At 39.8% G+C, this 14,745-nt stretch overlaps 1 protein-coding gene across 1 annotated transcript in view; it reads left to right on the top strand.

Moving 5' to 3' along the window:
- The first annotated feature begins 2,751 nt into the window (after positions 1–2,751).
- The window catches only part of GFM1 (G elongation factor mitochondrial 1), a 43,680-nt gene continuing 31,686 nt past the window's right edge, over positions 2,752–14,745 (top strand). Inside the window, exons 1-6 of the mRNA XM_059391663.1 lie at positions 2,752–2,972; positions 4,202–4,354; positions 5,449–5,581; positions 6,391–6,595; positions 9,445–9,561; positions 11,721–11,871. Of these exons, the coding sequence (XP_059247646.1) occupies positions 2,883–2,972; positions 4,202–4,354; positions 5,449–5,581; positions 6,391–6,595; positions 9,445–9,561; positions 11,721–11,871 (849 nt within the window). The 5' untranslated portion in view covers positions 2,752–2,882. The remainder of the gene's footprint in view (positions 2,973–4,201; positions 4,355–5,448; positions 5,582–6,390; positions 6,596–9,444; positions 9,562–11,720; positions 11,872–14,745) is intronic.

Here is a 14,745-nt window from a genome sequence, read left to right as displayed (position 1 = left end):
CTCAGGTCATGATCCCAGAGTCCTGAGATAGAGCCCCACATCGGGCTCTCTGCTCTGCGGAGAGCCTGCTTCCCCCTCTCTCTGCCTGCCTCTCTGCCTACTTGTGATCTCTGTCTGTCAAATAAATAAAATCTTTAAAAACATCAGCATAGTTACAGAAAAATATGAATACACAAGATAATGAGCATGAATTTTTACTTAAGCTTAGTTTGTTAAAGTGGTTTTAGTGTTGTAGATACGCTGTTTTATTTAACAATTTATATCTTTAAAATAACCTTAATTTAATTATCATTTGCATAATTACATATTTATGTATTTTAAGCAAATACATAAAAGGCTTATAAAGACTGAATTTTTGAAAGTCTAAACAAAAGTTTATTGGTTATACTCAGCATTAATGGATTTATTCTCTAATCAGTTTACAAATCCTTTCTTGCAAATTAATGCATGGATGGCATATGAAAAGTGAATTTGAAATTCATCATTGAAACTTTGATTTTTCTTTTCTTGTCCCTTGTAATTTACTCTGATTTCTATTTACTTATTCTCATTTGTACATTCATTTAATACTTATTGAGCACCTACCATATGCAAAGGGATACAGAAATTAACAAAACCAAATTGGTTTCCTTATGGAACTTACATTTCCATTGGGAGAGCTGGACAATAAACAGGTGTGTGAAATGTCCGGATCTATCTAAGAAGTGCTCCAAAGGAAAATTAAACAGCATGAGCAGATAGAAAGGGAGGAGGCTGCTGGTTCAGAAAAGTTGGTCAGGGAACTTCTCACTGATGAGGCTACTGAAAACAAAGCAAAGGGCTGCCACAGGATCTAGGGAAGAGCAAAGTCTCTGATTATATGAGGATCAGTAAGGAGGCCAATGTGGCTGGAGCAAAACCAGCGAGGGAAAGTAAGGCTATGTTGGTTTGGCTGCTGAAGTAGGGCATTTGCAGCCACTTACTCTGAGGAGGATGGGAAGCCACTTTGGAATTTTTTAAAAATTTAGTTATGAAAAGTTTCAAACCTACACAAAAGTGGAGATAACAGCAACGACGAACTCACTGGATGGAGTATTTTCAGCAGAGAAATGACAAGGTCTGGGTTAAAAGGATCCCTCTAGTTACAGGGTTGAGAATAAGTTGAGCTGTAGGCAAAGCAATGAGATCTTTAGGAAATCTATTATAATCTGGTGCAGAGATGGCAGTGTTGAGAGGCGGGGAGAAAGGGCAGATCCTGGATCTATTTTTGAAGGTGGTGCCTAGAACATATGCTGACAGGTTAGACCAGAGGTGTCCAAGAGTAGTAGTGAAGTGATATTTTTGTCTGGGCAACTTCAGCGGGGTTTCCATTTTCGAAATACTGGAGGAGAAGGTTTTGGGGAGGAAGATAAGCTCCGTTTTGGACACACTGAGCTCGAAATGCCTTTTTTTTTTTTTTTTTAAAAGATTTTATTATTTGACAGAGATCACAAGTAGGCAAAGGCAGACAAAGAGAGGAGGAAGCAGGCTCCGCGCCAAGCAGAGAGCTCGATCCCACGACCCTGGGATCCTGACCCCAGCCGAAGGCAGAGGCTTTAACCCACTGAGCCACCCAGGCCACCCTCAAAACACTTCGAAGAGATCTAACTGGAATCATCAAAGATGCCATCTTCCCTACGGCCTGAACATGTAACATTTAACATCCAACAGTGAACTTTTTGAAATGAGAAAAAACATTTATAATTGACAGTTCATTTTTCAAGTCATGTCTTTTTTCTTTTTAAAGATCTTATTTATTTGACAGAGAATATGAGCCAGGTGGGGTGTTAGTGGTGAGGGGCAGAGGGGAAGACAGACTGAGACTGACTCCCCACTTAGCAGGGAGCCCGCTGCGGGGCTCCATCCCAGAACCTTAGAATCAGGAGCTGAGCTGAAGGCAGTCACTTAACCAAACTCAGCCACCCAGGCGCCCTTCGGGTCATGTCTTATAATTATTATTTTTTTTTAATAACATAAACCAACTTCGCATTTTGTTTTTTACTTTATTCTGTTATAAACACATCTCCACATTTCTTGTTATATTGGTGTGGCTGTTCAAGCAGGGCCTTCTAGGCCCTTTAAAGGAGAGTGGAGGCTATTTCATAACTTTTTAAAACTTTTTTAAACTTTTAAAGTTTCACAACTTTTTAATTTTAATTTTAATTTTTATTTTTTTTAAGTTTTTTTATTTATTTGTCACAGAGAGAGCGCGAACACAGGCCGACAGAATGGCAGGCAGAGGCAGAGGGAGAAGCAGACTCCCTGCCAAGCAAGGAGCCCGATGTGGGACTCGATCCTAGGACAGTGGGATCATGACCTGAGCCAAGGCAGCTGCTTAACCAACTGAGCCACCCAGGCGTCCCTCACAACTTTTTAAAAAGTTATGAAAAATTTTAAACCTACACAAAAGTAGACATGACGGCAACACCGAACACGCAAAATAACCACGTTCAAAAGGTTGGGAGGTTGGGTGAGCCTGGGGATGGGTATTATGGAGGGCACGTATTACATGGAGCACTGTGTGGTACATAAACAGTGAATTCTGGAACACTGAAAAGAAATTAAAAAAAAATAAAAATTAAAAAAAAAAAAGGAAAAATAAATGTTGCATCTTCCTAGGGGCAGAGCGATTGCACTTTCTCTTCCAGGTCCGTAGAGGGCGCAAGGGCAGTAGACGGGGCTGGTCGGCTCTGAGGGCCGGAAGTCTCTCCTCTTTTCTTTCCTCTCGCCGCCTCCGCATCCTTCGACCCGGAAGCGCTCTTCCGGCACTGATTGCCGGCGTGACTTTGAACGCATTTTGATGTGGGTCAGGTTGTTGAGTAGACCTACAGCTGCCCCACCTTTACGCCACTTCTGCGCTTGCCATGAGACTGGTGGGAGCAGCCGCTGCCACGGCTTTGGGGCGCGGGCCGCTCCCGCGGGTCCTCGCTACCCTGGGATGGCAGAGGAAGCAGGTACTAGCGCCCGGCGAGGCGAAACCAAACCAGGGACTGCATAAAGGACCTTGCTGTCCCTCCAGGGCTAGGGAACAGTAATGCCTTCTCTGGGACCTCCTGAGAGCTCCGGGTACGAGGTGTCGTGCCTCAGTGCTGAAAAGTTTTTCGGTACCTGAACATCTCGTTATTCATGAGCTGCGTCTCGGTACCCTGGGGGAGTGGACGGGCCACCGCTTTATGTTTCAGCCTCTTTTGGGGGGGGGGGGGGGTGACTGGAGTGCCGGTCCAGAACAGCTGAAAAATTAGTGTGTTCAGGGTTCGAACCCAGGGCTTCTGACTCATTATCGAGTGCTCTTTTCTGCGCAGAGTCCTTGGGCTGTGGACAGCCCTCTTCGGGCAGACCCTGGGTTATTTGTTTTGTCGTTCGAACTTCCCGGTACTTTGATCCTATTTCTGTCTTTTGCGGAGGTTGCAGAGTGGAGTAGGTTGGGGTGGGAGTTGAGCTTTTCCTGGTATGCAGACGTCGTTTGCTTTGCTTGCTGATATTCATGGGATTTCATCTAAATGCCTGTCCACCAGAATCCATTTAGTATTTGCCCAGCTTTTCTAAGTTCTTCTGTTTCCCTTTCCCCAGAAGTGCTGCAGTACCTTTTGGATTTGCAGTCCTATAGGGAGAGGTTTATATTGTCTTGATTCGGTAAAATATAAGGTTCTCCCTTACCCCCACCTCCACCAAAATGAAATGAAGTTTTTAAAAAAGTAATTCTTCCCGTGCAGAAGGAATTGGAAACGTTTTGTGGGGTCCCTTGGAACTATCCGTACCACAACACAAAGCATATGTGTTGGAAAACATCCTTGCTAGCTGTCAACTACAATAAGGGAGAAGGGGGAATAGAAGTAAAATTTAAACGAAAAACTGTGTTTCCTTTTAAAATTGTTGGAAGCTGTCTTACTGGTTTTATTAGCCTCAGCATGTATTTTCAAACCTGTGGACATTTGGAAAAGTATCTGTCCCCCTTTATTTAACTAGCTTATTTGACTATATTTTTCTGATTTATTTATAAGAATGTGTGTGCCCTTTCTGTCCTCTCTTGCAGTTTCTCCTTTGGTTAAAGGAGTTGCACATAATCTCACATAATGTTTTTTTTCCATTGAGATTCTTTGGTGGAAAGATACCAACCAAACCAATTCTAGTTGCCCATTATCTCTTATAAAAAGTGCATTGATTTGAGCTCTTATTTTTTCAGGTTAATTGGGAAGTCTGCCGATGGAGTTCGTCAGGAGTGATTCCTAATGAAAAGATACGAAATATTGGAATTTCAGCTCACATTGATTCTGGAAAAACTACATTAACAGAACGAGTGCTTTACTACACTGGCAGAATTGCAAAGATGCATGAGGTGTGGAGTTCCTGGTTGATTCAAAGCTAGTTTGAGCTTGGTAGTTAAGATTTAATAAACATCACAAAACCTGAAAGAATAAAAGAACGGTTACAGTGGATCTTTATTGAAGTCCTAGAACAAAGGGATAGATAGGTCAAACTGGCTTGCAGTGTTCTTGTGAGGAATCTTTCTAGAAATCATGGGGCACCTGGGTGGCTCAGTGGGTTGAGCCGCTGCCTTCGGCTCAGGTCATGATCTCGCATCCCGGGATCGAGTCCCACATCGGGCTCTCTGCTCGGCAGGGAGCCTGCTTCCCTATCTCTCTCTCTCTGCCTGCCTTTCTGCCTACTTGTGATCTCTCTCTGTCAAATAAATAAATAAAATCTTTAAAAAAAAAAAAAAAGAAATCATCACTATGAGTATCCTCGGTAGATTGTCCTTTAGGAATGTTAAGTCTACACCTGAAACTAATACAACTATTAATTATACTTCAATTAATACATCATGATATATTCTTAAGCAGCTGTTAAAGTCGTATTTACATACTTTTTAACGTTATGGAGAGATGTTTAAGAAGGGTTTAAAACTATATATAGTATAATGTTAATAGTTACAAAATACATATATCAGGAAAAAAATTTTTTTAACTTGAACGTCTTCTAAAGAAATTACCATATTATTGGGTAACTTAACTCTCCATTTCTTCAGATGAAGGTCATCTTGTTAAGTCACATATTTTGCAAGCTGACTCCTTCCCACTCAGGCCTCAAAATCCACATGTCATAGACCAGGGAAAAATGTGTGCTTTGAGCATCTGCTCACGGACTACCACAAGGCTAGTGGGCAGGAACAGTGCAGAGGAAACGGGGTTGGCTCCAAGACTGAGGTGATTGCTCTATTTAGCCGTTGTTGGGAAGAGCAATGAAAAGAGGGTTAGACAGATAATAGAGGGAAAAACTTGTAATCATTTCTCTGTTTCATAATATGATATGGTCTGACTTCTCTGAAAGTTGCATCAGTTAACTTTCTGTGTTCTAGTTCCAGCTCAGTAAGATTTCTTTCCTTCTTGGGATGTAGGGATGGGGGACTCTGAATTGCTGTGCTGTGTTTAGGTGAAAGGTAAAGATGGAGTTGGTGCTGTCATGGATTCCATGGAACTAGAGAGACAACGAGGAATCACTATTCAGTCAGCAGCCACCTATACCATGTGGAAAGATGTCAATATCAACATTATAGATACTCCTGGTGAGTTGAAGTCTTAGTTTAATTGTTGCAGATTGTTTTGACAAAAGCACATTTAGTTCCTTATTATGTCCCAGCTCATTTTTAAGTGTCAAATGATATTCAAAAGTGTGACTGTGAGTTCTTGTTAGAGAAATCTGGGACCTAGAGCTCTTCATCATTATGTGGTTTCCTTAAAAGAGAGTGCAAATAGGGCGCCTGGGTGGCTCAGTTGGTTAAGCAACTGCCTTCAGCTCAGGTCATAATCCATGAGATCGAGTTCTGGATCAGGCTTGCTGTTTCTCCCTCTGCCTGCAGCTCCCCCATTTGTTCTCTCTCTCTCTGTATCAAATAAATAAAATCTCCAGTGCAAATAAATTTTGAGTAGGAAGGTTCTTGTCCATTGAAAGCTGTATCTGATTTAAAGGTGCCCAGGCCCTCGTAGTTTTGTTGTGTTTTTTTTTTTTTTAAGATTTTTATTTATTTATTTGACAGAGACACAGCAGGAGAGGAAACACAAGCAGAGGGAGTGGGAAAGGGAGAAGCAGGCCTCCCGCCAAGCAGGGAGACCCATGCGGGGCTCGATTCCAAGACTCTGGGATCATGACCCCAGCTGAAGGCAGGTGCTTAACAGCTGAGCCACTTAGGCACCCACCTCATAGTTTTTTGAAGAGTTGGGCCCCGGGACCTTATGGTGAGTAAACAGTATGGTGGTTTAAGAAATCCACATTCTAATTAAAAGACTTACATCATGAGGAGAGATACAAAAGCTTGTAATCGTGCATGTTAGAAAAATTCATACTTTAAGACCCACACTTCTTTGTCTAATTTAGGACATGTGGACTTCACAATAGAAGTTGAAAGGGCCCTGAGAGTGTTGGATGGTGCAGTCCTCGTTCTCTGTGCTGTTGGAGGGGTGCAGTGCCAGACCATGACTGTTAATCGTCAGATGAAGCGCTACAACGTTCCTTTTTTAACTTTTATTAACAAATTGGACCGAATGGGCTCCAACCCCACCAGGGCCCTGCAGCAAATGAGGTACTGAGCCTTAGAAAGAACAGGAGGGGCTGTGATGAAACCTGACATAGAAGGATAATTACTAATTCAATGTCATTAAGCTCTATTCCTAAAAAAATTTTTAGGGAAAAAAAAAAGTTTTTTTCCCTAAAATTTATGTGAGTACTTATCTTAGTAAAAGAAACATCGAAGTCAGTAGTTTGGTTTGTGATGTGATCTCATCAGTTACATTTGCTGTAAAATGGGGAAAATGTGACTTAAATTATAGGGAGGTTTAAGGTGAATTCAGATAACAATCTGGCATTTCACTGTTTTGCTGTGATTAGAGAAGTAATAATCTAGTGTGGATTCTATAAGTATATGTTTAGACAAACCTAGAGGATTGTCTGTTTTAACCTTTACTGAAGGAACTTTATTTTTTTATTTATTTTTTATCCTTTTTTTTTTAAGATTTTATTTATTTATTTGACAGAGATCATAACTAGGCAGAGAGGCAGGCAGAGAGAGAGAGGAGGCAGGCTCCCTGCAGAGCAGAGAGTCCGATGTGGAGCTCAATCCCAGGACCCTGGAATCATGACCTGAGCTGAAGGCAGAGACTTTAATCCACTGAGCCACCCAAGCACCCCAATTTAAGGAATTTTAATTAATGCCCTTAAGAAGTTATGGTGTATGGTAACATACTTGGGTTCATATGGTAACATACTTGCTAAAATAACAGTAACACTTCCTTTCTGTACCAGATGTAACTAAGTTGTGGTCCTAGCATTTTACACTTTGCTCAATATTGTATATTTCACATAGCCTTTGAAAAGAGTGGAAGTTTCACTTTCATCTTTGGTGGATGTGTAACTGGAGCTATCAACTTCCTATTGAAATATCCTAGGGCAGAGCTGATGAAAATAGTAAAGTTTCTGGTAGTGGAGACACCAAGAGCGATGTGTCTGATCATGAAGGATACGGTGTTGAAGAGCTTCAAAAGACGGTATTGCAGGGCGCCTGGGTGGCTCAGTGGGTTAAGCCTCTGCCTTCGGCTCAGGTCATGATCCCAGGGTCCTGGGATCCAGCCCCACATTGGGCTCTCTGCTCAGCAGAGAGCCTGTTTCCCTTCCTCTCTCTCTGCCTGCCTCTCTGCTTACCTGTGATCTCTTGTCTGTCAAATAAATAAATAAAATCTTTAAAACAACAACAACAAAAGAAGACAGTATTGCTGTGCGCACTGATGGAAGTGATATATTTGGGAATATGAGCTTGAAAGTTTTCTTTATTGGGTATTTGTAGTCATTTCTTACTTAGTTACTTAGTTACTTAGTAATTTCTTTCTTACTTAGGTTTGAAAACAAAGCCTTTTCACTTTTTGTCCTTTTTACTTATATTTTACTTGTACTTGGCAATGGATGGACTATTTCTACCATGTTGTGTGAATTCCAGGAAAATTCTCTTCTAGCATTTATGTGACTACTGCAGTTCTCTTTCTTCTCTGCTCCCTCTTATCTGCATTGTGTAACTCCTATTAAACAGATTTTAGAACTTCTGGATCTCATCTCCGTGTATTACCTTTTCTACCATTCATTCTACCATTTCATACATTTGTTTCTTCTCATTTTCATCTGGGTTATGAGAGAATTGATGTCAGTCTTCCAGCTCACTAATCTGAAGGTCATCTGTGTCCCTTCTGTTATGTTAGCCTTTTCTTTCTTTTTAATTTCTGTAATTATGTAATTAATTTCCTAAACTTTGTCTTTTATTGCATCGTCTTCATTAATAGAAAGGTAGTTCTCAGATCTTTGCATTTTATTTTCTTTCGATAACTCTGTCCTTGGAAGTTAATACTGTTTCTTGAGCTCACACGTCTCTTTCAAGCTATTGGTAACCTTCAAATATTTGGTGATTCTTAGTTTTCTATCCATAGTTATAGATGGGGGCCTAGAGTCTAGACTACACTATGGTAGCCAGAGCATGTTTCTTTTTCAGTGAGAATACCTGCCGTGAATCCCTTCAGTGGTTGTGCCTGACTGAGGGTATAGGCTGATAATGAATATCTGATTTTTTTTTTTTTTTTTTTGTCAGAGAGAGAGAGAGAGAGAGCTCACAGACAGACAGAGTGGCAGGCAGAGGCAGAGGGAGAAGCAGGCTCCCCGCTAAGCATGGAGCCTGATGTGGGACTCGATCCCAGGACACCGGGATCATGACCTGAGCTGAAGGCAGCCGCTTAACCAACTGAGCCACCCAGGCGTCCTGAATATCTGATTTTTAACATGCATGCTAAAAGTTCTCCTGTAAGAACTTCCTCTTTAACTGTACTCAGCTTTGCTAGAGTCAGATGATCTAAGGAGAGATGGGCAAGGTGATCCCACTATCCTTTAGTTTTCTGATCAACCACCATTGACTTGTTCTTCCCCCTTATGTTTTTGATCCAGGATATTCTGGGGAGCTGATGGAGAAACACTTATTTTAGAGTTCTCTTGTTGCTTAAATAGGGTTTTGGCTTCCTGAGCATGGTGAATTTGGTTACTCCCAATCGTTTTAAATTTTCTGAGTTTTTTGGCTTTTTTTCTTTTTAAGATTTTATTTATTTGACAGAGCAAGAGAGGGAACACACAGGGGGAGTGGAGAAGAAGCAAGCCTCCCACTGGTCAGGGAGCCTGATGCGGGACTCAGTCCCAGGACCCCAGGATCATGACTCCAGCCCAAGGCAGATGCTTAACAACTGAGCCATCTAGGTGCCCCAATATATTTTCTGTTTTGAGCTCCTGATGATACCCTTCTCGGTTCCACAATATCTGCCATTGATTTATTTTTGTCATTTCAAAGGGATTTAGGGAGGACATATGTATTTTTATTTGGTAAACATATATATTTTTATTTTTCAGGTCTAAACTGAGTCACAATGCAGCATTTATGCAGATACCCATTGGTTTGGAGGGTGATTTTAGAGGTATAATAGACCTTATTGAGGAACGAGCCATCTATTTTGATGGAGACTTTGGGTAAGTTAAAAATGTATTATTAATACCTTAAAAAGCATCAAAGAGAAAAAAGAAAGGATGATTTCTTTAAACATAGAGAAAACTTCTTTTTAAAATATGGCTGGAGGAATATACTCCAAAATGATTTTGTTTTAATGCCTTTAATCCTAGTTGGTTCCCATTTTGCTTAGTATTCTTTCCAAGGGAGAGTATGTTATTTTTTGGGTAATTTATATCATGTTATATGCATGGTATGGTAACAGGCCATCAGCTTGGGCTAGTAATGTATCTCGTTTTCCATTTGTTTATTTATTCATTGATTCATCCTGTGGACTTTTATGGAGTAGCTGCTGTGTCCTGGGTATTATGATAAAAACTGGGAAGAAAATATGGATCATGGTTTGCTCTATTTATGAGACTACAGAGATAAAACGACAATACATAAAAGCAGTTAAAAATAGTGCAGATGTGGTTTGGAGAACATAAGAAGCAAATTGGTGATTTTTTGACATGGTATTTGATCCATCAATCAATTTTGAGTGACCTCTACATACAAAACTGTTAATCAAAATTTGACATTCAGAAAAATCACGTGCAAGCTTGTTAAAACACATTCCTGGATCCACTTCCAGATGATTCTGATTCAGTAGGTCTGGGGGGAGTCTGGAATTTGCATTTCTGGAAAGCTCCCAGGTGATGCTGCCATTATAGGTCTATAGACCACATTTTGAGTGGCACTGTTTTGGACAATGTGGGAAGACATAAATGACCCTTCATTATGAGGAGTGGTCCCCAATAGCCTAGCAGTTTCTTTAGAAGTAATTCCTGAGAGGTTTTCTTTCTCTGCTGTGAAACTGGGATTGCTAGTCTGGCGGGTGGGTGAAGGGTGTTATGTTCAGTTAACTGTATCCTTTATCCTCATCAGCTGTCTTGTAGGCAGGGGAAGGATATAGGCTGTCTAGTAGATGAGGCGTTTCTCTCCCGTCTTGTATGACAGTAGTGACTGTGGTTTATCTACTATTTCTTAGAATGTAAGGCCCAAGAGGATAGGGATATTTTTTCATGTTTATTCAATTCTGTCCCAAGCCCTAGCACTTTCTGGTACACAATAAGGACTCAAAAATATTTGTAAATGAATTAATAAATCTACTTTCCCAAAGTTACCAGGGCACACATTTGTCTTCTAAAGTAAAGGCTCTTAAACTTTGTTATGCCCCTACCACAGATGAAATTTCTTATTATATCTGCCCTCTTTCCCAGCCCTAGACCTCTGGGTATATAAATTTTGAAAGGACCCACAGCTGATTCTGGCTAAGAACCAGGGGAGCTTGACAGGAAGGATGAAATTATGATCTGAAGGCTGTGAAGAGCATTTTTTGAGTTAAGAATTATTTTCTGACTATATGCGGTTGACTTCCTTTACTTTTTTAATTTAGGATCACATTTTCTGAAAAGCTGATATTTTGGACGTTAGTTTCCATTTTTAAAGAAGTACTTTGAAACTTTTGAGACTGATGTTTTGAGTATCATGTATATCTGTTTCTCAGTTGTGTATATTTATAAATCTTTCCTATCCAGCCCCTAAAGAAATGGCGATCTGGAGTTAAGGTTGAAGAGTTTGTCATATTTAGTAACCTTTTTTTTTTACTATATTCTGTGTTAAAATTGTGTAATTGGGTTTGTTATCAGTGGAAGGAATAGAGTCAGGTCTCTTTTCCTCTTTGTTAGTGACTGTGATATTCTGATTAATTTGGTTAATAGAATTTTCAAGAGTCATATGAGCTTTGGAGTCAGAATGACTTTGAAGCTTGGCTCTTGTATTTATTAGTAGTACAGCCTTGGCAGTTTGCTTTGCTTATTTAAGTATTTTTGCCCACTATTCTGTCTAAATTTTAAAGATCTACATTGGTCTTGCCATTTTAATGCAAATATATCAAAGCTCTTTCTCATTTAAAAAAATTTTAGCCCATTGGGGAGGGTATGTGCTTTGGCGAGTGCTGTGAAGTGTGTAAACCTGGCGATTCACAGACCTGTACCCCTGGGGATAAAAATATATGTTTATAAAAAATAAAAAATTAAAAAAAAATTTTTAGCCATTAGGGTTTGTGTTTTTCATTGGTGCTTTATATTGTATAATTGAATATTCTTATAGTAGTAAAATAAAGCATTTCTTTTCTTAGTCAGTTTGTTCGATATGGGGAAATTCCAGCTGAATTCAGGGCAGCAGCAGCGGATCACCGGCAAGAGCTGATTGAATGTGTTGCAAATTCAGATGAACAGCTTGGTGAGATGTTCTTGGAGGAAAAAATCCCCTCAGTTTCTGATTTAAAGGCAAGTGCTCTCAAAATAAGTCTTACAATAACAAGAAAAATAGGGTGGGGTTTTTTGTGGGTAAGAGACATGCTTTTATGCATGGGTTTTATTAATGAAATCTGAGTAAATTTATTTAATATTACTGGTTTTTTCAAAAAATACTTGCTATTTCTTATTATTCTTTAAATAATGAGTTCTATAACATCTTACAATGGGAAAGGAGTTATAGTTCTAAAAAGAAAAGATGATATTTAAACATCCAACCTCTTGGGCGCCTGGGTGGCTCAATGGGTTAAGCCTCTGCCTTCAGCTCAGGTCATGATCCCAGGGTCCTGGGAACGAGTTCTGCATCAGGCTCTCTGCTCAGAAGGGAGCCTGCTTCCTCCGTCTCTCTCTCTGCCTGACTCTCTGCCTACTTGTGATCTCTTTCTGTGTGTCAAATAAATAAATAAAATCTTAGAAAATAAATCAACTTCTTCGGTATATCTCCTTAAGGAGAAGATAAATATATAAGTGTTACAGCAATAAAACAGATTAAGTGATGAGGCTGCTAAATGGTTACAGTCTAAATGTTGATACTTGTACTGTTTAGAAGGCTGTATAGATTTCTTCACTTGGTCATTTAGATCCTTAAAAAAAAAAAAAGATCTCTGCTTAAGATTGGTATTTATTTTTCTAGTAGATAATTTTTGCACAGGAGACACACAGAGGCCAATAAGCACATGAAAAGATGCTTAGCATCACTAATTATTAGGGAAGGCAAGTTAAAATCATGGGATTTCACTTTATCCATTAAGATAGCTAGTAAAATAGCAAGTGTTGGCGAAGATACAGAGAAATTGGAACTCTTGTGCATTGTTAGTGGGAATGTGAAATGATGCAGTCACTGTGGAAGAAGTACGGCCATTCCTCAAAAAAATTAAACCTAGAACAACCATATGGATTCAGCAGTTCAACTTCTGGATAATATCCGAAAGAATTATTCAAATAGGTATTTGTACCCCTGTGTTGGTAGTAGCACTCTTCACAGTAGCAAAAAGCTGGAAACAGCTCAAATGCCCATCAGTGGATGAATGGACAAACAAAATTAGTATATACATACAATGGACTATGATTTAGCCTTAAAAAGGAAGGAGATTCGGATGCATGCTGTAGCATGGATGAACCATGAAGACATGCTAAATGACATGAACCATACAAAAGGACAAATGACATATTTTTCCACTTATATGAGGTACCCAGAACAGTCATAATTCCTAAAGACATAAATAGTGGTTACCAGGGGTGGTGGCAGAGGGGTGGGTTACAGAATAGAGAGTTTAAGAAGTACAGAGTTTCCATCTGAGATGATGAAAAAATTCTGGAGATGGATAGTGGTAACGACAGCATAGCAGTGTAAATGTACTTAATGCCACTGAACTGTATACTTAAAAATGGTTAAAGTGATAAATCTTGTTTATTTTACCATTAAAAAAACTGGTACTTATTTTACCAAACCACATGGTACACTTAGCAGAGATCAGATAAATGATTACTGTGTTTAAGACCTGGCACAGGAGTTGATAGTAGGCAAAATACACAAGGAAAGAACCCTGTCGAAGCTGAGGACGCTTACTAATCTCATAACTTGAGTCCTTTAGTTTTCACAAACTATGTAGGAGGGTATAGGTCAAGCACTGTGTCCTGGGAACCACAATACAGAGTTAGGTTTTTATCTGTTAAAGGGCATGTTAGAGGTCCCCTGGACCATTCCCAGGTTCAGTGATTTAGGAGGATCACACAAAATTCTCAACACCTTATCATAGTTGTGGCTCTGATTATTACAATAAAAGGATACAAAACGAAATCAACAAAGGGAAAAGGCACATGAGGTGAAGTCCATAAGAAACCATGTATCAGCTTCCAAGAGTCCTCTCACAGTGGAGTCATGGCAGGGTTTGCCTCACTCCTATAGCAGTGAGTTGTGACTATACTTGTGAATCTCATCTGTTAGAATGAGGTTTTATTAATGGCTATTGAAAGACATCCTCTGCCTGGCATTTACCCAAATTCCAGACTTGGAGGAGGAAAGCAGGTGTTTAGCATCCACCCATTGTTTGTGCAGACTGTAGCCATGGTGACCCATTCTCAGTTCTGGGAATGCTGGGAACCCCCCTGAAATCCAGGTTCTCAGACACCAGCCAGGAGCCAACCTTGTAAACAGGCCTTTCTAAGCATGGCCAATTCAGTGCTGCTCTGTTTACTGTTTTCTGAAGAGGATACATGAGTATACTTTCTGTATTATTGGATATATTATAAGGACAGTGGAAAGGCAACACCTTTGAAGTATGAAAACAAGGGAAATTTTTGAAAATAAAGCTTTTGTTAGGCTGGTATTAGGATGGTTCTAATTTTTTTTTTCTATTTATCTACCACCTTCCTGTTTTTCTGTTGTAAAGTAAATGTGGTAAGATTATTTACGTCCCTACTTGCATATACAGGAGGTTTGGTAAGTCAGAGTTTTGGTCCTGTGGCTTAAGGTAGCTTATTAAGTGGTTAGTGACTTGTATTATAGTGATGTTCAGAAGTTACGGTTGTAAGTTTTTGCTTTAAGCTTTTTTTCTTTTTTTTACGATAACTGGTTTTCTAGAAGAATAATTGTACACTGGTTTCCCTATTGCTGTTGATATCTTCTAGCTGCTAAGACTTAGTTAGTTCCATTGCTTCCTCTCAGAGACCTGCTTAGCCCGGAGGGCTGCCTGTGGCACACAGCTGGGACACATTCATAGCTCTCGCACCTTAAGCAAGAGTAACATCATAGCCTGTTACTCTCATGGCTCTTAGTTTATGAGTGATTTGTACTATTTGGCTTCCTGTATGTATGTTGTTTAAAAGAAAGAAAACATCTGTTAA

This window comes from Mustela nigripes, chromosome 2 (assembly GCF_022355385.1).
Source record: "Mustela nigripes isolate SB6536 chromosome 2, MUSNIG.SB6536, whole genome shotgun sequence".
Classification (NCBI taxonomy): domain Eukaryota; kingdom Metazoa; phylum Chordata; class Mammalia; order Carnivora; family Mustelidae; genus Mustela; species Mustela nigripes.
This window is presented reverse-complemented; position numbering and strand designations above follow the sequence as displayed.